We start from the raw sequence: 26,786 nt of genomic DNA, 5'->3' as shown, positions 1-26,786 counted from the left end.
TAACGTGAAACTTTATTATCTGGCCGCTGGAAGCAGAAGAAAGCCAAGAAATTGAACCTGCATGCACGTGTTTGTTCGCTTTCAAATTTCGCTCTTCATCGGCTTTCATTATTCGGATCGCTTTCAATCAGAAAATAATTTACACTCTGCGGAGCTTAAAATCGCATCGTGCTCGTCGGAAACTAACCTGCTCCTTATCATAATTAATGATTCATTTTTTTGAAGTCGTGAAAATGGTCGGTTAAACGTTTATTCGCACTGTAGTGCCTAGTATCTCGACGCAATTAATTAAAACAACAACTGTGTCCATCGCAATTTTACGACAGTTTCCAATTTTTTAAAAATATTCTACAATGAAAAATAGGAGGAAAGTTGGATACGCGCTTACGTAGTTCACACGAAAATACATATATCGACGCCTAGTATCATAAAAGTCATGAAAATAATCTGTTGCACGAGCATTTCACTGCTTAGGAGATTGCAAGTTGATATTTGCCGCAAGCAAATGTATTTCACCCAAGTTTCTAGCATGCTTGCGATTACGACCTGTATGTGGACGAGCGAAAACCCTCTGTTAAACGGAGTTTACGACGGAAGAATGAAGTTATACCGAGAAATTTATTCGATGCGACGTCGCGGCAAATCGAGCATCGAGCATCGAGACTCGACAGATTTCTCCTGCATATCTCTGATTTAAAACGTAATTGAAATTCGTTCGTCTCGACTCTAATCCGTATTTTTCCTTTCTTCCAATTCGACTTATATTCTTGCAAATGACTCTTGTCGATTTAGATTCAAGCGAAATAGTTGATGTAATACGTTTTCGGTAGTTGCGTTTCACTTTTTACAGCAACGCAAAAAAGAAACCAAAATTATTTAAAAGCTTTGCTATATGGAATTGATGTTATGATAAAGTCGTTTATCAGAGTTCTACCTTCTTTCCCTTCGATAATACAAATATATATGTTAGAAACATCTTCTTATTACTGTTCTGTTTAATTAGAAAGTTTCCTAATAAGCCGTAGAAATACGAAGTTACGTAACAAATCGAAGCGAATGTTTCAACGTAAACAGATTTTATACTACGTTGTAAATCACGCTCAACTCGTTAGCTGCGTAAAAGCGATAATATTCGATAAGGTAAGTAGCTTTCAATTTGCATAACCTTCTAAACTGGTTAGTCACTTCCGCGGCGTCCTATTAATAAACGAAACATCAGACAGATTATTCTTTGATCATTTCTAAACATCTACAAAACTAGATTGACACGAAAAGTCGAAAGAACTGCGACCATCTAAGATGTTACGCACAAAACGAGACAAAGAGTCGTAGAATCAGCCAAGAGACGTTATACAAAAAGCCGAGCGTAACTTTTACCGCGAATAAGTTAAACGTTTGTAATGCTTTGCAGGTAGCCGTTGAATGGAACGATATTAATGGTTGAGTGGTCACAGGATTAAATCTGCGATCCTGTCGATCACAGGCGGAGTTAATCCCGAAAAGTCCCTTTAACAGGATGTAACTCATTCCCGGTTTGTTGAAAAATCCCGAAGTTACAAAGACGTGCGGCCAGCTCGCATCTATCATCGCTATTATACCGGTGGAACCGGTGGCGGACGCACACACGCCAAAAATTACATTCGTTACAACTCCTGTGCTGACAGATCATACGTTCCGAGCTCGAGCATTACTTACCAAAGCGCGGCACGGGAAATCTGAAATTCAGATCAGTCGATGGCGTTCCCAGATAGTCAGGATGAATTCACGGATAGACAAACAGAGAATCGAAGAGCTGGCGGGGAAACAGAGAAAGAGAGAGAGAGAGATGGGGGGAGGGAAGGTTGAATACGTTGAGAGGGAGACGGGTAGATGTATCAGCGATTCGTATGCTCAGGGTCGGTTTAACGATATTTTGCTTCCCTTGAAGCTGAAAAGTTGTAAAGGGAAAGCATAGAATTTGAACAAACGTGAATGGGGAAAAGATGAATAAAATGGAAAGTATATGTTACATGGATTTGTAAAATTGATACATATCTTCTTGCGAAAGAAGCCTAAACGATTCTGTAGAAATTTCTGTTCCAGGAATGTTTCAACTTTCTCCGTTGAAATGTATACGCGATTACTGCAAATTTCACAAATATTAAATTCCATTTTAACGTAGCGTCTCGCAGTTGTAGTAAAATTGTATTTGGTAGAGAACGGTTGCCACGCTATCTCGCGTGAAAGCACCCTTCTAATACCGTGAAACCATCGACTGCTCATTGAAACGTTACCAAGTTTCGAAACTGTCGTTCCGATCGACCTGGTGATTCACTGTTCGTGTAACACCGTTGAAAATCTTTCACGTGCTACTCAAATCGAGCCATATCGAATGTAACAAGCTTGCAAGAATAGCCGCGAAAGAAACAACAACAAATAAAAATCGAAATTATTAAAATATTCAAAATACGTACTTAACTTCGAAACCAAATGAAAAATATAATCCTGTTGTTACAAAAGCTTTCTCAAACTTTTTAACAAAAGAACACAAAAATTCTCCAAGTTGTTCTACGACACATCGCCATTCACTGTAGATTCTCGTGGCCATGATAACGGGATCGGGTCGTGAAAAGCTTGCTACTCGACTTGGAAAGTATCGTGGGGTTTCGGGTGTCGTTGGCCCGGCCCTGGATATACTTTTACACGTGTCGAATGGCATTTACAAGAGCGCACACCGATACATCGGTGCACACGAAATTCATGCATCGCGTACCGTTAGTCGACATTCATTGGCTTCTTCTTCATCTCCGCCTTTCAGCCTGGTTCTCTGTTTCGTTTTCTCTTTTCCCTACCTTCTTCGAAACGTCTCCTTTTCCTTCTTGCTTCATGCTCGTCTTCGTCCTCTGGCTGGCTTCTTCTCGCTCCCTCTTCAGCCGCTCTTTTTATTCCTGCAGAGACCAACTGGTTGCCAATAAGAGAAACCTCCTTGATGCTCGTGTTGCTTCCATTTTCTTGTCGAGCGCCGGTTAGCCAGCCTGGCCAGTTATGTGGACTATAACGGAATCGGTACCGGGTTAAATTTAACCTTGCTGCGCCCGATATTGACCTTGTTTCCCGTTCTGCACCCTTTCTGCCATCCTTGAACGGTCGTGGGATTTTTAACCGGACAGAATTCAGGAGACTGGACGTCGTCTTTAGCCTTGCCAATCGACATTCCTCTACACCTTCGATTTCTTGCACGATAGCTCATGATAAATATATGATATAGGTCAGATGATCAACTGGTATTTTTACGTCGCTGTAATTTATCCCCATTTCGATATGTATTTATTCTTTAATCAAGAATTTACGTAATCTGATAATTTCTAATAGGATACAAGGAAGAATGTTATTTCATTGGGTCGACGATGCATAAATTATTGGTCTAATTTGTTTTGTAAAATTTCTGTAACTTGCATGTACTCCGCGTTATATGTATTTTTCAATGAAAAAGAATTTATCGCAGCATATAATTATATTTTTCATAAAATATAAGCTTATCCGTTCCATTGACACAAGATTCCTGTACAATTAATAAATTATTCCAAAGCTTTAATCATATTAGTGTTTGAAGCACTTCTGCCTTCGAGAATTGTCAAAGCATTTAGAAATTTAATACTCCACTACCGTGTAATTTCGTATTTTAATCAAATTAATTTATATACGGTACATGTACAAAGCCGAGTACAAAATTTATCGCACTGATCCCTAACACTCTTCCGATAGTGAATCCGATCGAAATATAAAACCGTAGGTTGTCGATTGTCACGATCGGATTAATTCAAATTAAACATGGATCGGATCGGTTGAATCGACTTAAGCGAATAAGGCTTATTTAATATTGTCGTGTACGATACTGCTTCCTTCGACATGGTAATTCGATGCAAAATGATCGGCTGACTATATCCAATCATCGACTGCCGCCGGTTGATCCTTGAAGCATGCGAAATCGCGACAGTGATCGAGGATGACGAATACCTTGATAGGCACATTTCGTCTTAAAATATTCATGAGGCAGAACGTGTTATTTCACCACTCAAGATAAATATAAAATTTTACCGAAGTAAGATAAAAACTACATCGTAATGTAAAATGTGGAAATGTTTAATGAATTCCGTTCATCTATCTTCCAACTGTCGCCTCTGTACCCTGTTTCGACGTTTTAATGGCGTCGATACGGCCATGATGCATTTTTGTAAAATGTTCTTTTGTCTTTTAGGCTGAATTTCTACGCGGTTATACGTGATCTGTTTACCGCGAATCGAACAAGACGGGGGACAAAAGGAACAGGCACTTCTATCGCGAATAAAACGTTCTCAATGGAGAGACCATTGTGGCTGCGGTATAACAGTCGTACTTGTAACGGTATTGCTTGGAATCGAAGTATACTGTTCGCTTCTATTCCGCTTCGTTTCACGATGATCTATCTTTTATTCGGACGTTGCAAGTTGAAACGACGATTGACGACTCTGCTCTCAAAATTCGGCGAATTGTCACGCTGAATTTTTCTCGACTGAAAACACGACTACTACAATATTTTAGATGGTGTTTTATTGAAATCCTATCCTGTAAGAATCTTACTTGAAGAAGTACAGAGTATAGGTAAATTATTTTATAATGCACGATGGATCTAATATTTGGTTAAATAAAAATCTTCCAGCGCGTCAGCTGTGCGCAACGTGCAATTTGTCGCTTCTCCTATTGTACCAACAATTTTTGTCTAATGTCCGTCCCACGGAAAAATAACTCGACGTTCCGACTAGCCAGTGAGATATTGCGCCATTACTACGCTCTGGCGTTTATTACAGAAATGCGATGTAATATGACATAAAATAAGTTCACCCCTGTGAAATGACAGTATTCATAGTATATTCGAAAATAAAATTTATACGTTCACATACGTGGAATATGAAAAGCTGGAAGATCGAAGTATCACGCTTAAAATGTATTTTTGTCATGGGACATATATTAGCCTTCAAATGCTTTTATTTACGTCCATTTAAGATAACATTTCCAAACAAAAAACAAAGCTAACACCTGGAGAATATTTTTTAAATACAATTGGTGAAAAAAGTATCCACATGCCTGAATATCTCATAGTTGTTTCGTAAAATATAATTTCCCATTTTATACCTTATATTTCATATTCGAATGATTAGTCCGACATTTTTGAATAAAATAAGAAATATTTCTTAGGAATGGATATTAAAGATGTATGAAATATTTCATATAGTTGAATACTCTTTGACAAGCTTTCGATTCGCGTAGAATTTACTCTAAACCATCCACTTGTATCCTCCTAAATCGAACGATAAAAGATGTCAGATCTTCAATTTTTAAACATCATAGATAAACATATATTAATTTTTTTTTTTTTTTCTCGTAAATGTCCGTCGAGGACAGAACGGCGCTGTAAATTAGTGTTTCCAAATGTATCACCATGGTGGTTAACATTGACGTACGGTACTTCGAGATATTTTTTTCACAACGCGGCCAGGTCAAGGATGATGTGCTTTGCGAGGAAACCGGTTCTCTGAAAGGATTACGGGTAAATTTGCCGACTCGCGTGGCAATTGGTACTTCACCGACTAACGTAGTCTGAAACCGTTCGCAAGTCATCGAGTCGGTGATTCCATTAGATTGTCCGATAATTCCATTAAGCGTATTCGTTTGCTTCGATCCACCGCGAGCGGAACGTTTGCTTTAAATCTCTTTTCAACTGCACCAATCGTATCGGCGCGAGTAGTGTTACGTGTAAATACCTATAGTGCAAGTACGTTCGAACACCGATCGAGTAGATAGATTTAAACTACGTGTAAGGATTTACAAAAAAAAAAAGAAAAAAAAAGGAGAAACATTAATTTTGGGGCAGATTTGAACATGGATAGATTCGAATCGTGAATTTCTCGTAAATATCTTTTGCAGATAGATGTTAAACGTTTGTTGAACAGTTCCGAATGTTTAGAAGTACGTCAATGAAAAGTCTCCACTTTTGTATTTTTGATAGCAAGCATAATTTTTATGTGTAATCTAGATCGCGAATGTTTATGAACATTCATAATCTAAGTAAAATGGAGATTTATTTTTCAAAGCATATAAGTGTTAATGATGGTCCAATCGAATACTGAGACCTACTAATATCGTGGAAGATGCTCGTTTAAATACTTTTGTGATCTCTGCAAAATATATACCTACTTCTATTACATATCTTGGAACTCCTGTATATATTTTCAGAAATGTTCCAAATTCTACCAATATAATCATGATAACTAGGTGTCATTACTCACAATGTATACATATACACATATTACACGTTACGCATATGTAAAACACATATAATATGTTCGTAAGAGATGTCGACAAGTCTAGGAATATTTTTGCGAGCCACTGTACATGCAATATGAATCGATATTGAACATACGCGATTCTTCAAACTAACTATGCTTACCGAATTGTAAGGTTTACGTCGCAAAGTCGAGAATACGTGTATAGTGCACACAGCAAGGAGGACGATGTTCCCAACGAAAAATTGGGCCGCTGGACGTTTGCGAAATGTCGCGTCTCGTCTGCGGAATATTGCCTAATGGGGCGCAATATCGGGCGAGCAAACAAGTCGTTTCTTGAATAGCGGAAGACCACTTGAATTTCCATCGTTCGTTCACCTCGTGCACGTTCCAAGCTGACACCGCTTGGCCTCGGGCCGATTCGGCCGTCCGAACGAACCGCTTCACAGTCGTGCAGGTCACTGCGAAACGATTGTCTCGTGACACCGTCGATCCCCTCGAATGGCAATCGCTCGGATTAAACGCTCGCCCCGACGCGACGTTCAACGAAATTCTCCAAGCTTTAACGACCGTGTGCCCGCGAAATCGCGCCCAGCGTTCCAACGATTTAGCCAAGCCCCATGATTCAAACGAGTTCCCATGTGTCGTAGAAAACGTTTCGTTCGATGTTTCTTTCGATTAAATTTCCATGGGGAATTAGATTTCGTAATTGCAGAAAGAGTTAATAGCTACGTTATGAAACACTGATCGCACGCGGATGAAAATATTGTAAATACTTGGGGATTTTTATACAAATTCGTTCTTCCATGCAAATATTGCTTCAGACCATTTCACCCAGACTTGTCTCGAATTTTAGCAAAGAACACGTTGGACAAAATTATCGCAAAAAAATCTTCTTATGCAAAAGAAACGTTGTAAATATCGGCATTTTAAAATAAACTAACGACATGAATAATTAAATACAAATTTCAATTGTATCGCTAATGTTATTTAACTATACATTTAATTTGAGAGTAGCAGATAAATCTCTCAATTTAGCAACGTACAAACGTTTCAACATAATACACGCTATATGGTATGATAATATGTGTGGCTTTTACTAAATGCAGCTAATTACCAAAATCCTGTTCGAATCTAAGAAGCGGAATCCTCCACGGATTATGGCGGCATAATGCGGTGGACAGTATGTATATCTGCTGTGATCATCTCTGCAGGACAGGAATTTCGAATTCGAGTCAGCAACGATGCACCAGTGGGACTAACCTTGGGAGAATAGTTAGCCCTTTGACCGCTCTACCGGTCGCGTTACCACGTTTCCAGTCAAATTACATAATGGTGATAAGCAAAGACATCTCCTGTCCTACACTCCAATTCGTTATTCAGCCGGAGGACACGCGGTATTATCTAACTCACGAACGAATCACATTCGTGTCATTCTTCGAAGTCTGTCCCGCAACTCCTTCAGTTTCGAGATCTGATTTCAACTTTCTACCATCTCCAATTCCTGTTGCTTGTCTTTACTATAACTGTCAGCTTTGCCATTTCGTTCATGGTTCAACCATATACTTTCATTCAAAATTTTCCGTTTGATATTCGGATAAATGTCTGGTTGAAACGCGGCTCAATTTATCGAGTCACTATGGTGACGGTTGATGATTATTCGATCGTGGAATAGAGCTGTTCCACGCAGAATAGCGTGGAATTACTATTTCTATACAGGATGTTCCACAGATTTTTGTAGCACGTTCCGTGACCAAAAAATGTGATCAAAAATCTGTGTAATTCCGTTACATAGATAAAATTTTCAGAACTGCTTCAATGAGATGTCGAGCATCATTGAATAAATTTTCATTTAAATAATTATTTCAACAGAGAGTTATTTGTTATTCATAAGTGACAATAAAAAAACAGAAATAAATTATTTGTTATTTCGACAAGTCTAAATACATTATTTAAAATAATGAGATTAATTGTTATTTACAAATATAATTTCATTTTTTATTTATCATCTTTACTTATTTTCATTTATTATTTATCGATTAATAAGCAAATTAATTTTTACGCAAATATAACACTTCAATCAGAAAGATTTCTGTAACTTACAATTTGTAATTTTCAATAACGTTCGTTAGCTATGTTGAATGCGCCAAAATCAAATTAACTTTCGGCCAGCTTGTTCGAGAAGCGAGTCATTTTAAAAGCAAACGTGGACTGCGATCTATCTATTGAAAAATTTCATTTGCAAATAATAGATAAGAAATAAATCATTTTTGACATAATTTAAATAACTTTTACTTAAATAAAATAGTTAATTCTTATTCACAAGTGAAATGTTATTTTAATTTGTTATTTAATATTTATTAAATATTTATATATTTATATTATTCTATATATGTATATATTTATTACGTGTTATATATTACTAGGTAAATAAAATTTTGCCCAGCACTGTTTCCCAGCCACTGTGAAACTTACGTAAGATTCTAACACCAGTTTGGAACACTGTTTGTTCCTAATCGTATTTCTACCCGCGGCGTATGAAAATTTATTCGACCGTGATTCTGTTTATCTTCAACGCGTATTCACTCCTCCGCTTATATACAATTTACACGCGAAATCGGATAACCAACAACAATATACAAACCACGTGACATCTCCTGAACTTCCAAATCCTATTTTATCTCTTTCCCAACTGCAAAACACTGTAGCAACTCGATCGACATCTCTAAGTATGAAACCGCAAAATTATTAGCAATCATTCTCCAACGCAGCTCGTGTTCCAACGAAACTCCAAAATTCTGCGAATCTGCTTGCTCCGCAAGCTCTCGAATGCTTCACTTTTCAAAGTACACGGATCATTACACTTGGGACAGAGGTAGGCCGTTATTATCATCCCCCCCTCCCGCGAAGCAATTTGTTCCATTCTTGCAAGTTCTAGCGCAGGAAAAGGGCGTTACGGAGGATCAACGTCACCGTGGCAAATTGTGCAGCCCCTTATTAGCCAGTATCGCTAGAGTTTCGGTGTTTTTGGCGTTAATCGCACTCCCTGCTGCCTCTCAACCCTTGGCAAAACACTCCGGTTCCGTTGTTCCGTAAGTCGGCGAGACAGTAGGCTGTGAGTCTGCAGGAGAGACGTAAAGCAACGGCTGCGAGTGCGCTAGTAAAAGGCGCCGCCTTGAATGCCGTCGAGTGAAAGGAGCTCTAGGAAGAAAGAGAGGGAGATGAGAGAAGGTTGCAGGAAGAGATAGACGCAGGAAGACGGCGGACGCTCGTCCTCAAAGCTGGAATGCCGCAGGCGTTCGTATACGTTCACCCTGACAGCATGCAACCACGCCAGTGGCTCTCGTTATTCGTCCACAGACGCGGCATGGCGTGTCCTCGAGGATCCTGTTTGTTCGAGCATCTGCCAGCCTCATCAACTGACCGCCAAGTTTCCGTCGACATTGTTTCGGTTTACTTTTCTGCTCTGTTTGCTTGCACCGAGCTTTGTCCACCGGGAACGTGATCGTTTCGTGATCTTGCCAACGAGGCAATGATGAGGCAACGAGTAAACTTTTTTTAATTTCCCAGCTTGGTATAAGGTGGATCTAACGTCGAAGATGGTGGACGTGGATGGTACAAAATAGAAATTTTGATTTCGAAGAATATCCTTCATGGAGCTTGATGGAGTTTGATGAAATTTGAGTAACGTAAAACTGTGAACGTGTCACTTCGATGACAGTAATTTGCTATTTCCTTTGGAAAGGAACCGCGAAATATAGTTATCCTCGAAGAATATGTTCGTTGAAACTTAAGCAAAAATCGTAGTTTCGATGATAGTACCTGAATTATCTCCTTCGCAAAATTATCGATTTACTACGGATTATCGTTAAATAGAGTCGGGCACAGTGCACTGAGAACATTTTAAAGTAGTAGCCTCGGAGAATGTAAATTCCTCACCTAAGGAGTGCAATCACGGCGAAGTAGACCGCATTCCAAGACCCTGAAGCGTGACTTTTGCTCGAGAAACTAATTCGTCATAGTGACGTAATCCGATTAGCTCACACTCGTTAACACTCCCCAATATGGTCAGCTATCGATCAAGGTCTGATGAAGACGTGTGCCTGATGGTTCTGCATTTAAACGCAGTTATCATTGCGTAGATATCTATTTATACTAGGAAAAACCGTCGCAATGAAATCAAACGTTATTGAATGCATTCTTTATTGCATCCCGCGATCTATCATTTTATCCAATTAAGAATTTCGACGATAACGCAGACGCAAAATGCAGGCGAAAATAAATTGATTGAATCCGGATTAAAAGTGACCATTGATCTGTAATTTGTCAGCCATTGTAACGCCGTTGAATAATAAATCAATTAACGACTGCATTTCTATGCTAAATTACATCTTCCAATCTTTTCATAACCAATTTTTAATAACCAATTCATTTCGCATTTGTTTCATTTGTTTCTCTACCCGCATCTATACGATACATTCATACAGGAAATTGTTAAAACACGTTTCCATGATAACTGCCAGTTGGCGATAATCATTTTTAATTATTACCCTAAAGAGATCGCGTCGAATGTATTTAACGTTCGTCGAAAACAATCCGCTTTGCCAATTTATTCTCGATTCTCGATAAATTATTCTTTTTAACCACGTCGAGACTTTCAATAAAATGTAACTGGAAATTACCAAACACCTTTTACATTTCTGATTGTAGAACATCCTGGACAAGTTCAACCCGGGGGCGAGGCAGCTGATCAATGCCGGCAAGGCATATTTGAAGGCTCTTCATGGTGAGTGAATTAAATTGAATCTTTAAGGGGAAGAGATCGGGATGCTGGAACAAAAAGGCGGAGAAGTTCGCGAGACAAATAGTGACAGACGGACGATCGTAAAGTGTCCGGGTTAGAGGGGATGGGTAAGGTTAAAATGAAGAAAGAAAGGACAAACGAGCGTAGAGCGAGCTTTATGCTGTCTCCTGAGTCCTGTTTCAGGATCGAATCGCCAACTCGTCAGAATTGCACACTGGAGGGGTGTCAAGCTTCTATTTCATTCTTCCTCCCTTGTCCTCCGTGTTTCTGTCATTCGATGTGCCTTATTTTTTCCCCCTTTGACTTCCCTATCGACGATCGATCGATCCTTTTTCCTTCTCTGTCAAACTCTGGCTCTCATCGTGGGATGTGTAAACAGGGTTCATCTGGACCCTCCCCTGGCAATTCATTCAATTAATACCCTGGCTCCGTTTGAATTGTCTTTGCCATTGATCGTTTCAGAGAAAAGTATTTTTATCAAAAATTTCTCTCGCGATTGGTTAACTTGAAAATTAGAGAAATCAAGGATTTTGATATATTTCAAAGGAAAATCGATTACATGAAAAGTACTTCTCTCGATCAGATTAAAGTATTTGTAAATAATCTAAAATTCGATACATTTACAAATCAGGTCGCGATTTAAATGTCAAGATTTATTACGTGTGAACGCCTTTCGTATCTGTTTTTGATTTCTTAACACTCGTTAATGATCACTCGAATCGTATTTCTTGTAGTCTTATACACGCAATCGATTTTCAGCGCAAGAATTTACATGTTATTTATTCGAATTCCTGAGGAGAAACTGCCCTTCTTTATACCCAAGGATTAATGGCTGTTTGCAATCAACGTTGCCTCCAATAACGTGGCTTACGACGAAATTATTTTTGTATGTTTTATCGTATCGTGTGTATTGTATAATATGATCGATCGTTTTCAGGAGTTAACCCACTGGCCTTGAAAGAAATCCCCCTTATAGGTGACAAAGAGGGAGAAAAATGTGTGTCGCCCATCGTGTAAACTCGATTTTCGCATTATCGCGGATAAGATTAATCCTGGCCGCAGATGTAGTCGGAATATACACGAAAACATAACGGGACTTGTTGCCTTTTGAGAGCGGCACACAGCGCAAAGTGTTCACTCTCGCTCGTTAATTCAGTCTGATAACAGTACCACGTTTTTCACTCTATTTCTGTCGTTTACCAGCAATGTAAACCTACAATCTCCTCTTTCACTGCGTCGTCGATTTAATCGTCAAAGCCTTTGTACGAAGTACTTGTACTTCATTTCTGTTACTAAGAAACAAACATCGTTATATCTCTGGGATTGTATAAAATTCTTACTATTAACAAATTTCGTGTTATAATATAATGGTCGATTTTTATGGGGGAAAAAATATTTTATTCGACATTTCTCGATGCACGAGTGCGTTATTCAAGCCGACATTAATCTTTTCAACGAACAAATTTTCATAGTCCCTAAAACTGTTTACAAGAATTGCGGTAGATTTTTAAAAATTATTTCGATTCAAAATTCGAACGTACAATATGGACAAGATTTCCTTAAATAGACTGAACGGTTTCAAATGTGTTCAAGAAGCGCTTCAAACAGATTTGGAGGTCAGCTATATTTTTTTTTTTTTTTTTTTCAAACAGAACTATTTCTCGCGAAACCATAAAAGCGATACGTCACCTGTTAAAAATGTAGTCCTGTTACATTGGAAGACAAAATGTCTTCAAAGACCGCAGTCACGAGAGACGGATGCTGGGCGAACGCGAGCGATCCAACAGGGAAATATTTGGCAAGCAGGCGATACAGTCCCGGGCACATTACGCGACACAAAGGGCGGCCATTGTGTTCCCGTGGTTTTTCCCTCGTTTCTATCCTTTCTCGTTTTTCTCTCTCTTTTTATCCATTCCTTTTTTTTTTTGTCATTCGATGTTCGCGGGGACATCCCGAGAGCGTCTCTCTAAATCTCGGCGTGTTCGCTCTGCTCCCGCGAAACGCAGTCTATTATGGCTGATAACGAAATGTCAGGGGGAGGGAGGAGGAGGAGGAGGAAAATCGTTATACAGCGGCAGCGTGTAGCAGTAGAGAGCACCCGGCGAGGTTCGAGCCAGCTGGAAAGCTCCGACTCGTAAGCGGAGCTTAAATCTGGCTTTGTCACGGGGAAGCGCACACGTGGAATCACGCACCCGTCGGAGGTGATGCTTGCACTCTGGCCTGCGAAGGGGTGGACGATCCTCCGGGGAGAGGGAGGTCAAAGAGGGAGAAAGCGAAAGGTTGAACGAAGGACGGGACGAAGAGGAGGGTGTGGGCATGCAAGTAGCAAAGGGAAACGCAGACAGACGGGGTGCGAGGAAGATTGGCGGAGAATGATGGGATGGGAATGGATTTGAATAGAGATAGGAGCAACGTTGGAGAAACGTCGGAGCAAGACGCGTGGAGCAGGTCAACGCGGAGACGTGGATGAAGAGATACGAGTCTGGAAGGAATCGACGATAGGTGGAAAACGGTCGATTGACGATAGATGGAGGGTGGCTAAGGAAAAAATAAAGACAACGGTGAGTCATTGTCGTACGAGAACGGCAGGCGACCAGAGGCGAGAAAAATGGTCTGTAATGAGGGTCAAAACGAAGACAATTAGATGAGGGGAGAAAGAAAGACAAAGAGGAATTGAAGGGGGTCCGGGGAAATAGCGTTGAAAGAATGAACGAAGAAGAGTATATACGGCGCTATTGAACGGTGGTAAAAGAAATACGTTGGTAGAGTAAACGAGGAAGCGGTGTAGAAAATTAGAACCGATGACGGTATAGGAAAGGGAAATCTGAACGTGGGTGGAGGAAGTGCTTGAAAAATGGCAGGAAATTAAAAGTAAGGAGATAATATGGGAGGAAAACAGGAAACGATAAAGGAACATTTATGTGGTGTTTATGGTGCTCTCGGGTGCTTTTCAAAGGAAAAACTGGGGAATCGTCGGGAAGCTGAATAAAATGCGAAATATGCGCTATGAAAATGTCAACGGAGGATAAGGGGCGTCGTTGGAATGAGAGAAACACGAAAGTTAGGAAAATGGAAGCTACCGGGAAGAAAAAGATCGGAACAAGGGCGAAAAAATAGTCGCAGTGAATTCCACCGGATCTATGAGATTAAAGGAAAGAGAAATACGACACGATGAATGGAATACGAAGGAAAAAGGAACCGTACGAATAACCAAAGGGAAAGAGTTTAAAGCGTGGTGTTGATGAGACAAAAGAGAGAAAATGAATGAAAGGGGAGACGCTAATGCCAGAATATGGATTAGACGGGAACAGGAAGAGTGGAGAGTGTGCGAAAGAAGAATAAAAAGAAATAGGTAGAAGGGTGCAATGAGAGAAAAGATAGAAAGGAAAGATTGGAATTCAAGATTCAGCTGGCATCAGCTAGAAATATCGGCGTATTTATTCCTGTAAATTTATGGTGACCATCGAAAGGTAGATTGTGAAATTTTTGTCGAGCGAGGGTCGCATGTGGATCTGAATAAAACATATACGTGTATTTCTACGATTCGTAATACTAACGCGCTATAGTAATACATGAACTGCAAGGTTGTGTCATCATTTTGACGAATTAAATTTTTTAGGGAGCTGAGGATTTAAAAAAATTGTGTGGCTCGAAAGCAAGGTTTTTGATAGACGAGACACGTTTTGAAAAGATTTTCTGAAGCCACATTTTAATTCGCAAATGTATATTCATAACAATAAAGTGCAGACTCCCGTATTTCTGGGTTCTAGAACTAATCCGCGACACCTTCTATCTTTCTTAGTACGCTCGTAAATATCTTCCTCAAATGCTTCCTTTCTTCGCGTATTTGCTCTGTAAACATACCTAATAAATTCTCGTTGCAGTCGTCATGCCTCTGCAAATACACATTCTACCGTGGAATTTCTCTTTTTCTAAAATTTATGCCACCTACATCTAGGATATATGTATAATATTTTACCAATGAAAAAGAGATAAGTCAAATTTTCGTCTATAATTTTTCTATTGTCAGGGAAACCAAAATAAAAAATAAGAAAGAAAAATTGGGTTTTGTCAAGATTATCCCACGATAAAATTCAGGAATTTAACGAGTGAAGTTTAATTCACGGAAACTCCGGAATACAAACGACTGTTAAGAATGTAGAAGCGAATGAAAACGCGATTCTGACATAAATTACGTCTCCGGTTAATCGGCCTCGTGAACACGACATTGCGAAAACGCAATGAATTATGCAAAGCGTACGTTAGGTAGTTGGCAGCTCGTAACCTTGTTTCGCAAACTATTAATCGCAATTCACGAAATTCTCTCGAACCGCGTAATTCGTGGGGAATAAGAAAACCCAGGCGACTTTCAGCTGACATTTTCGAAACTTTTTGTAAAAAGCAATTTGACATTTCAACCAGACAAATATCATCGGATTAGAAAAAAAAAAAAAAACCAAATACTTTCTCTCTTCGTTTCAACAAAATTTTTATCAGAAATTCGAAAGAGCTCCGAAATTTACTATTACGTAAGTTGTAAAAGGGACAAATTTTGTCATCGATAAGTGGCAGAAATATTAACAATTTTCTATCTTAAACTTAAAAAGACAGTTTTCTTAATCGTGTCGCTCATACACATAACAGTGCTAATGCAGTTCAAAAATTTGGAAGTCTGACACACATGACGTATTCATAAAATGTGTATACGAACATTCAAATACTTTCGCAGGCGAGTGTAAATATATTACAAAAATAATCAGGTGCGTAAGTATACAACATTGATGCAGGAAGAGTTTGTTGCAACTCGCTAGAAGAATTTTCGTCGCTTCTCCCTTTCACAGTTTCCTAACTCGGTTTCTTACTTGAAACGCACTACGCGAGATTGCGATAAATTATGCAAAATATGGAGCAACCGCTTCGCAGTTTCCAACCTCGTTTCACAAATTCTTAATCGCGATTCCCGAAATTCTTCAGACGCGCGAAATACCGCGCGGACGTACGCTCATCGCGAGCGAACGCTTTGAGAAGCGGGATTCGTTTCATTCGTTCAAACATAGTCGATTCTTCGCAAATCCAATTAAGTTCTTTGATCCATGGCGATTTCTTTTTTTTTTCTTTTTTTTTTTTTTTTGTTCCCTCGCAGTGAATTCGATCTGCCCTTCTTCTCCTATGGCCTTGCAGTCGTGGAAATCATTAGGTACTTCTTGCGATCAGTGATATTTCAGCGGAGAACAGTAATTAGAGAGCACTTTGTCGAAAGCGGTCTACGCAGGCCCCGTTCCTCGCAGACTCGCAAGAAACGATTGACAAATTGTTTGCCTTCCTGCTATTTAAACAGCGCAAGAAAAGCCTTTCGATAAATTTTAAACAGTTCGCCGTGAATCATCGTATTGTACGGTGCACCGGAAACATTGTATAATAATGATTCAGGAATTTCCAAGTTTATATTGGATTGGATGGAAAAGTTGTGTATTCTCTATGGGATGTCGCTACGAAGTGCTGTTACATTAATTCGATAGTAATTGTTCGGAAAGTCAGCTGATTAACACGAAGGGTTTCTTTTATTCGCTTGACGTAGATCGTTCTAGTCCTACGAATAATGAAGAATCGAAAGGCTATAAAAAATGTCAATGACGCTGTTCTTGATCGAAATCTATCGCGTTAAAACAAGCCAGTTTCTTTAAAGTAAAGAGCGAAAACCTATTATGTCGATTTTATAAATATACAGGGTGCGGTCGAGTAGCGTGTACAAGCGGGTACGAGGTGATTCTTTATGAAAAATAAAAACAAAATATGGAATAAAATTAGAATAATATATAATAATTAGAAAAAATAATAACCACCTGTCGATTATTTAGTCCTCTCTAGTCCATAATTTTAGCCATGTTCAAGTATGCTGGATAAATTTTCAAATTCGATCTTCTCGAAAATGAAGCCTTAAATGAACAAATTTTATTCCATATCTTGTTCTTATTTTTTCACAAGAAATTACCTCGTGTCCGTTTGTATATGTTATTCAGGCGCAACATGTATAATGTAGCAGTTAAAGTTTTTTCACTCGGTTTAATAAATTCCTAAAATGCGTGAATTCACAGACAAATTTGCCACGCAAGAAAATCACTTGCACGTGCAGAAAAAGCTTATCGATTTCGCCAGCTTTCGCTGCAATTTTCGCACACTCTCGCGCCTGTCCCGGGCAGAAGCAAGTAACAAAAAAAGGATAGCGACGCAGGGTAGGACAAGTTGGCCACTGTATCAGCAGTGTAGTAAAGAGATAGCCCTGTGTAAGCGCGTCCCTTGCTCGCATCGGGCTTTCGAATCCAATTGCGTCCTTTGAATCCTGCATCTCGTCTTTGTTCTCGAGTTTTCGTCCTTACGGAATTAATTCGTTCCGTTCCTTCCTTTACCAGTCGGAAGGAACTTCCCGATAGAGGCATCCCCATCCTCCCGACGATCTTCTCCTCCACGCCATTACGTCGTCGTTTCTGTAGAATCCAAGGTGGAGCAATCGACGACAATTTATAACGAGTCGTTGAGCTACTTTGAGGGCCCTCCTGCTATTGGCCCTCGAATCCACTCACCCAACTTGGATCATCCTCTGATCCTGCTAGCCAGTCTATTCGCAACGACGCCACTTATTGCGAAATTTTTCCGCCTGCAGTTACACGTCGCTATAATTCGGTCATGGGTATACGCGCGGATGATATGCGTTTAACGAGGTAATTAAATTCTTTGAATGATCTGTCTGCGAATGGAACGTTTTTCGAAGATCTGTCTCGTGCTCGACGAATTTCACAAATTTTTTTAACGTTGCAGGGAACACGTTGACGACGAGGACCGTTAGTTAGTTGCGAGCGGAGTTACACATTAATTCGCTATATATTTTTATTCTCCTCTTTTTTTATTTTTTTCACCTTATTATTTTTTAATTTGCAGGTGAGATGAAAACTCGCAGCTTTCGCGCCGGTTGAAATTGAATATGTCTGAAATTTTTTACTGGGCTAATGTATAAAAAGAATGGCATGTTTCATTAGTCAAGGCGATAAAAGAATTTCATTGAATGTAAGTTACAGCGCGTCGTACTGTTTTAACTTCGGCTTCAACGCGAAGGCAAATGGCACCGTGAATTTCCACAAAAACACTCTAAACCTGTACCCTTCTTCTTACTTACACCGCCATTATCGTAACGAGAAAGAACGCTGTTAAAAGTCTGAAACACCGTCACACAATACCGGTGTGCACGCCGAATGGCAATTAACGTTCTAACGATGTACTTCTGCGACCCTTAACACTCTTGCATCGAAAGCGTGAAAGACTTTCCTCGCGGAGGGTGAAACGCTCTCTCCGCTGTGGATGTTTGAGTCGAGATATTTCATCGTTCGATACGCGATATTCTCGCGTAGTACACGCAAAATTGAAAACCTACCATGAAGACGATATCATCGCAATTATAACGTCGTCCCAATATAAACGATATCGTCCACTACATACTTGGCGTATTTAAGTGTGACACGCACAGAATAATAAATTGATAATCGAAAGCAGTATCATTGATATTCGGTATTAGTACATCGTTCAATCTCTGATAAAGCTACGATGCTTTGGATATTCCTTTGAAAAAAGGAAATGACCTGAGCATCAGCAATGTGTACCAATGTGTAAAAACGTGTAACAATGAATGCCGCAGTGTCATTCGATCCCTAACGGAGGTAGCTGCGATGCCTGCGAAACGATGGGATACTTTGAAAAGCACGTATCAGAGTGATATTTGACCCTTGATGAAACTCGCTAAAACCCTTGCAAAGTATTGGGGTATTTTCTTTAAAACTGCGAGATACTGGACCCCGAAAGTCTCAAATTTCTAATCTACACTCGCACTACCTTCTCTTCAGACTTTTGTCCTTAAATTTACAAAACCGAACTTTCTCCAGTCATTTGAACTCCCTATCTGTTATTATCATCGTTATCTCATTGCCTGACTCAACTTTCAACATTACGTACTCTCGTTTCCCGATGGACTTAGAGATATAGAGTACGCATCATCTAGAGCGAAATTCCGGCCCTGAAATTTGGAACGCAAGGTTCGTGGTTGGGACGTATTTATCCGGTGAAAGACTGGCGGACACGAGGGTAGAGAAAAACAAAGACAATAAGCAGGGAGGACCCGGCTGGTGAGCGTTATTCCCGAATTGGAAAATTGCGTCGGCTGCGAGGCCAGCCGCAAGGAGGGTGGAAAATGGAGGGACCAGGTAGATGTCAGGGCCAGATACAACTGTTAACACCGGAAAACACCGAAACCGTAATTACTACGGCCTGTAAAACAGCGAGACCGACCTTTCTATCTTTCTTGCTGCCCTAGGCGCGATCTCTTTCTTTGCCCGTTCACCTTTGTCCAGCACGGACGCTTCCTCTTCTCTACACGGTCTACCGTTTCTCCCCTGCGTTCCGATTTTCCGGCTGGCCGTTTTACGCGTCGCGCGTGCTTTTTTGTCGTTGGCCTCCGCCGTGCATAGGAAGGGAGAAAACGTAGGCTAACGATTTGGGATGGCGGCCGCCGTGCTGTTACTTTGGATTCATTCACCAAACTAAATGCTTTCACACTTTCACTGGTAGACCAATTGCGGCGATAAGTGTATTCTTTCGTTCTTTTCACCCCACTGAAAGAAGATCGGCTCGTGCTTCTGATAATTGGAGGACGACGGTCTGTTTTCTCTCGTCTTTTAGCGAAAGGCTCCCAGAAATTGTCTGGTTAGACGGATAATTAACGGTGGACGAGGCAGGGACAAAGGGAAACAGAGTTTGGTAGGTTCTTTTTTAGAAAAATATACTACACCAGCAAGGAAGTTCTTTTGAAGGACAAGATGCAGTTTCGCAGGTGTTAATGTACATTTACTGCTTTCTTCGATTTTTATCCATCGTTCAGTCAATTTTCGAATCTCGTTCCTGTACGCGCCACGAATGAAAATCGAAAAACTCCGCTGACAATGCGTTCGGCTTGAAAATTGCATTTCTCACTCGTCGAAACACGTATAATGCAATAATAATGTAATTTCAACGGTGATATTGAAAGACATAATACCGATCATGCCGACATCTCGACAACCATTGGCCATTTTTACCCTCCTGCTGTTACGTTACGGAAGATCGGAAAAAGTACACGGGCGTTTTATTTGTTATTCGACGAACACGGACGAATCGTAATTCGACATTCGTCGATATTTTCCTGGAGTCGAGTGGAAATCGATCGCGCAGGGTGAAACAGACAGAGATAGAACGAGGAGGGAGGGTGGCGACTGCAGCAGGGTGGCAGAGGGACGCGAGCCGGTGTGAGTGGGTTCAATTGAAATTGCAGGACCAGGTGGAACCGAAAAAGAGGGCCAAAGGCAGCGGAATGATGGGAAAATTGAGCGTTTTACCTACGCGGATTCCATAATTAAAATCAGTTGGCGCGCTCGTCATTGTCCCCGACGCTGGTCGTCCACTTTGTCCCTGTTCCTGGACGACCCGCTGTCCCGTGGCCGCGTACCGCGTGCGTTTTGCGCAATTTAACGAGAAAACTTTTCAAATTACATTCTACGGCTGCCATACCCATCCAACTGTCTTCCTCTGGTCGACTTTTTTCCCTCTTTCGCCCGTCGTCCTCGTTGTTATACCTTGTACTTTCTTTACACCCACTCCTTCTATCTTTATTCTTCCTTTCCGCTTCACAGGGGGTTGGCTAGGATTTATCCACGAGGTCGGCTGCTTATGATAAATCTCATTTGTTCTGCGGTACGAGGGCGTAATAAGGGAAATCCCACGGACGCCGAGTCTGATAAGTGTTTTCGAGAGTTTCATTGAAAAGAATCGGTGGAAAAAATTCGTCGAGAGCAGAACGAGAGAATGAGTCGGAAGAAAAGATGATCGCTGGTAATCACTTATCGAGATACCTTGTTCGGGGTCATCATCATCTACGTTCGAATGCTTTTCACGTTCTATGGTTCGCGGTTCAGTGGCGTTCATTTCCTAGAAATCGGTGGAAATACAAGTATACGTTATTCCACGAACATGCCCCAGTTTTGCTGATGGAATGGTTTTATCGTTCGGTTTTACTCTTTTTCTCTTAAATGGGACAGACGTTTTAAAAATAGCACAGCGAAATTACTTTGAAATAGGACAATTTATACATGTGTATAGTCAGTTTTCAATTTCCTGCAAGCGATAGAACAATGTTAAAGAATTACAAGATGTTAGTTACATGTAACGAGAAATTTGAAAAGCCCGACGACTCTTTATTGAAAAGATATTTCAATTTATGTAACCGAGACGATAATTTTATATTTATCGCAAACCGTGTAGAATCGATTTGTGGAAGAATATTTTCATTCAAACAAATTAAAAAATTCACGTATTCTTGACATTGTCCTTCAACGTCGTAGTTCTTCGTCGGTCGGTACATCAGTTTACCAAATACGTTATTTGCATAAAAAACATCGCTCGATAGAACTTGACCATTAGAATACTGTTGATTTTTAAAATGCGCACGTCTTGGGATAATATTATTCCAGAAAACCTGGACGAAACGTGAGTTTCTAAAAGCTATTAGCTAACTTTCATACACTTGAACGAAACCGCATTCGTATCTACCTTTCCGCCGGAATAAAATGTAGTCCTGAATGTTCCGAATTGTCGAAAACGAATGGAACAAAATCTTGGAAATATCGAAGATATTCGATAATGATATAAAGCACAACGTTGCAGAGGTTTACAGCTTTCACAGAGTTAATTAGAATCGTCACCAGGCCGAGATATCGTGATTAGTTGGATGTGATCGATGTACGGACGTGCGTGGAATCGGTTTCCGTAATAGTTCCATTAGCACACCCGGTATGCGCGATGGGGATGATGTATGTGGATACGAATATGTAAGGTATTCGCGATTAACTGAAATTGAGGCAGATTCCTAAACCGTTGTGCTACATTGACTCTTTGATGGTGTTGCATGAAAGGTACATTTGCCAATCGTAACTCCCCAATGATAGAAATTGACCCTTTCTGGCGATAAATGGGCAACTCTAGTGGGAATTGGTACAACTTTTTACCCCGAAATTTTTAACCGAAATCACTGCTAGTAGTTGCTCTATTTTGAGGAAACATAGGGGGCAAGTATAGGTTCGTGACTTCGTTTATTCATTTTTGAGAAATTGTAACCCAACGACTTAAGAAAACGATGCTTCTACAGTTTTCACTTTATCTCGTTACGGAATAACCTTTCACGAACATTCAAAGTGGCTTGATATACAACGAATATCGTTTTTTTTTTCTATGTAAAAACTAAGCTAGTATTGCAACTAAAATTTTTTGTAAAATGGAATTAATAGCAAAGAATTCTTAACAAGAGAAACCTTACAAAACAGTTTGAAAGCATTCTAAACTGTGCTCATCTTATTACTCTCAATTGGCTTTTAAATGGTTGCTCGTGTGAATAGGTTAATACCCTTTCTTGTCATTCCTCCGAAGTATAGTAATTTAATGCTGATAAATCGAATAAGGAAAGTAGAGATCGGTGAAAGTTCCCGTGCATATTATCCTGACGATTATTCGGAATATTTAGATGTTTTACTTTAAGATAAAAATAACGGGTATGTAGCCTGGTAAAAGTTCGGAAAATTACCGTAAGATGATAAATTAAAAGAATATTTGAACTCTCTCCTCATCGTTCTTGTTTGCAATTCACATTAAGAACTCCTTAAGGCTCGAAGGAAGATTATTCGATCGGATTTTAATTAGAGCTCCTAAGAAGCAAAATTCTTCAACGAAGCACAGCGTAGACTTAAATCAAACAGTGTTTCATAAAGTTGAATTATATTTTTCATGGCGTAGAAAAAGCGAAGTGTACGTTTGTATGAATAAATTTACTATCTCCCGATCCATCCTCTTATCATGTATATTTAACCAAAGAAATTTCAAATAAGTTATTAAATTGGATGCTAATTAGCGATAACGTGGTAAAGAAAATAAAGACGGCAAAAATTATCGTTGCAAGATACAGAACGCAAGAAACAAAGCGTCAACCTGTTGCACTATTTCCTTCAAGGAAATGAAAAGATCGTTTCACTTGCATTCCGTTATTCAAAGTCATCATAAATACGATGCATTACAGTTAGCTTCAAAAAGATCTATTAAATAAACATTACGTGTGAAAGCGTGTAATTACTCACATTACACAATACTTATTATTATTAAATTTAACTAACTCAAATGAAATTAATTATTATTAAATTTCTTTCTATTAAACGATGCAACATAATTAAAACGACTAGAACAGAGTCTGTTGCTATATCTCCTTTTAAAATTGGCACTTTAAGATACATAATAAGCCCAATGCCCATTGTTGCTACATTTAACGCATCTAATCGTCTTATTTGATTTTATTTTATTCCAAAACTGAGCGAATGAATTAATGCCGTTTTCCTTTCATCTGGCACGTTTACTCGCCGCATCCGACGAAATGGCTAGGTAGAGTAAATATAATTAGGAGCGATTTTCTTCTGGTAACGAACTGCCTTCTCGTGTCACTTTACATCCCAGAAGAGAATGAGATATCGACTATTGTCCCTGTAGAAGTATTTGCCCAAGGCTTGTAGAAACTGCGGAATGGTGAACAGAAACAAGAGAGCAGCGCGACTAAAGTAAAAGGAATAGTGGTTCAATTAGGAATTCAAAAATTATGAGCTTGATAAAATCATTTATATATCTGATATTCATTGGTGATATCAGTAGTTTGCAAAAGGATTCCCTGTACAAAATTTTTGGCAAAATATTCTTCAAGCAAGAAGAAAGCAAGAACGTGAAGCTGGTTTGTTTGGATTTTTTTATTTCTTATATTTGTCGTATACCAGTGATTTTCTTTTTTCTTAAGATGGAATAAAGAGCATAAAATATCGGAAAGCTGGAAAAATCTCGACAGTGAGCGAAGGATTTCCTAAAAACACTTTTATCCTTTTCCGAATCCCGTCGAAGGTCTGAATTTTCTCCGATTTCCTCATGACATCTCCCCGCCCTCTACGAGAAAAAAAAAAAAAAAGAGAGAGAAAGGGAAGTGTCAGCTACCGCTTTCGACGAAGTATTTATCCGAATGGTAGGACGAACGTACGAGGGTGAAATGTAAAAGCAATCAGTCGCTTTAAAAGATTCAAAAACGTCCAAAGGGATGCCGAGATGCGCCATTATAGATTCTATTATGCACGGTTCTGAAGAGAGTTAAAGAGCCTGAATAATTCCACCTTTTCGGTCATGTAGGTGAGGAAAATGTTTAGTACCTTCTTCCATTATCCCTTTCTTCCCTCCCATTTTTCTTTCTTTCTTTTTTTTTTTTTTTCTTTTTTACTCAACCCCAATCGTACTTTCCGTTTTCAACAGCTTCGTTCTAAAACCTAATGCGTGTGAAAGCTTTTATTTTTACCGTTTCCTTTTCTCTTTCTCTTTTCTACCAATAACCCGAGGTAAATATATTACGAATCGAATACGCTATAAACTTAGTTCTTTCAGCGAAGAACTCGGCTTATCGAACGACTGGTGTTCGGTAAAAGAATAATTTTGGTTCGTTTAACAGTGAAGATTCCCTTTCTGTCGCTTTCATGCGGCAATACTCAACGCTTATCCGTTCTACTCGTTCGAGTGTTTGTCCGCTGTCTGACGGAATCGAATACACGGCGGTAGAAATGGAGAGACGGAAGCACGTCCCCACAAAAGGTTTCCGAGTAACCAATAAGTAGCGAAGATTCAATTATTTTCGGTTGGTGAACACTTCGAAGTAGCCTTTTTCATCGCTGGGATAGGAGAGAGATTCGTATGATATCTGGGTTTCATCCACGGTCACCGAAGAAAGGACTTCCACCTTTTCATCCCGTTTGACAGTTCTCTCTCGATATAAAGAGCTATTTTAGCCGTGGGTGTATTATTTCTTACCGGTGCGGCGCGGCGGTGTTCCATTGTTACGAAGAATGACCAGGGACGTTCTCGATTTCTTTTCGAGATCAAATTGCACCAGTTAATTAAAATTATCGATTAATATTATCTATGAGCTGCGTACGAAATTACGTGCGATTTAATTGTATCTCGAGGCTTCTGGATATCGACAGCTTTTAATTAAAAATTTTTTTCAAAGATGCTGGCCCTTGCCGATAAAAAATCCGTCAGATTTCGTGCTCCTTTTTCCTGGCGATAGATGGTTAATTATTGGAACAATTTTAAGTTTCACTTTGAAATTGCTTCCTTTGTGAACTGGATCGTTAAACGAGCGCCACGTTGCTTCCCTATTCGGATTGCAGAGGCAAGAAGAAAGAAATGCTATTTTCATTTGCGCAGCCTCTGTCAATGTAGATCGATTTCGTTTGCGTCTATTTGCAGTACGTCGTCGGGCCCCCGGTTCCTGTTAATTGATACATTGAGGATACCGGGTACATTTAATTGAACGAAGGAGCAACGAACGCCCGACAAATTAACATTTAATTACAGGATTCAGGTATTTCACTGCTTTTTCCCTTGAAACTTTTTCTACATCTTGACCGAGAAAAAGGTGTGACGCGCAATTAGATGTTAATTAGTTATTCATTTAAGCGCTCGCTGGCGAATAACGGAAGCAATTAAACTGGTTTCTCGTTTCATTCTTTTCGTCATTATGCCGCTCTTCCACCACATTATCATGTTCATGAAAATACATAGGTTACCATGTGATCGAATAACAATTGACGAACGCTACAGTCTCCTTTTATGTCTTGAAATTAAACCGAGCGTGGCTTCGACGCGGCGCCGTGCCACTCTCATTTTTATTATTCCGATTTATCAGAAACACGAAGGAAACAAGCCGCCCCGCGACAATGGCTCACTCGAACGACGCGGAAACTTGCGACAAGATCCTTTGTTCATTCATCGCGAGCAACAATTTCTTCTACCCGCATATTTATTAAACGCGTCGATTCTTTTTAGCAACGCTTTACGTTGTTTTTCTGTGAGCGGAGGGGTAGAGGCCTCGAGTGCTCAGCTGCATTATGATAAAGCGACGGAAGGTATCTCCGGTCCTTTGTTCATTCAATGACATGAAAATTTGTTTAACTCGAGTAATTGTCGTTCTCCTCTCGTCACCCGTGTCTCTCTTATTAAGTCTGTTCTGTCGCCGTGATGCCCTTTGTCACGTACTGGCTAAATGATGTTAAGTAAATTGAACGTTGCGCTTGAGGGTCGCTTAGCAGGCTGCGATTATATTTTCGTGCAAACATTCATCGGTGTTTCGTAGGTTTCAAAGAAATGCAATCTCCACTGGATAAAAATTATCCTTCGATTAATTATCCTACGAAAAATAATAATTAAAAAGTACTCCTGTTATTTAACATTTCTTCCAGCTTTCCTTCCCTTTGTTCGAGTATTACTTCACTCTTTACAAGATTGAGTCTTAAAGTCTTCTTTGAGTCACTGCTAGTATCATGAACCGTGTCTTTTCACAAAGAAGTTATTAACCTGTCAGACGCGTATCCTTCCGTGTCCTTTCCTCGTCAACTTTCATCGTAATTTACCCTTTTGACAAAGTGCCAGGGCACGAAATTAAAATCTCGAAGATATTTGTATCGGTAAGTCATAAGACTTCGATGCAAAAAATCGAAAAGATTACATATTATTGTCCTGTAAAGGTTCTTAATCAA

General features: G+C 39.7%; 1 protein-coding gene and 1 long non-coding RNA gene across 2 annotated transcripts in view; one reads left to right on the top strand and one right to left on the bottom strand.

Moving 5' to 3' along the window:
• LOC139993188 (uncharacterized) overlaps positions 1-26,786 on the bottom strand; it is a 232,816-nt gene that overhangs the window by 120,541 nt on the left and 85,489 nt on the right. The gene's annotated exons all lie outside the window — the stretch shown is intronic.
• Irsp53 (Insulin receptor substrate 53 kDa) overlaps positions 1-26,786 on the top strand; it is a 162,854-nt gene that overhangs the window by 56,483 nt on the left and 79,585 nt on the right. Inside the window, exon 3 of the mRNA XM_072014678.1 lies at positions 11,013-11,088. Coding sequence (XP_071870779.1) covers positions 11,013-11,088 — 76 coding nt within the window. The remainder of the gene's footprint in view (positions 1-11,012; positions 11,089-26,786) is intronic.

Source organism: Bombus fervidus, chromosome 12 (genome assembly GCF_041682495.2).
Source record: "Bombus fervidus isolate BK054 chromosome 12, iyBomFerv1, whole genome shotgun sequence".
Lineage (NCBI taxonomy): Eukaryota > Metazoa > Arthropoda > Insecta > Hymenoptera > Apidae > Bombus > Bombus fervidus.
This window is presented reverse-complemented; position numbering and strand designations above follow the sequence as displayed.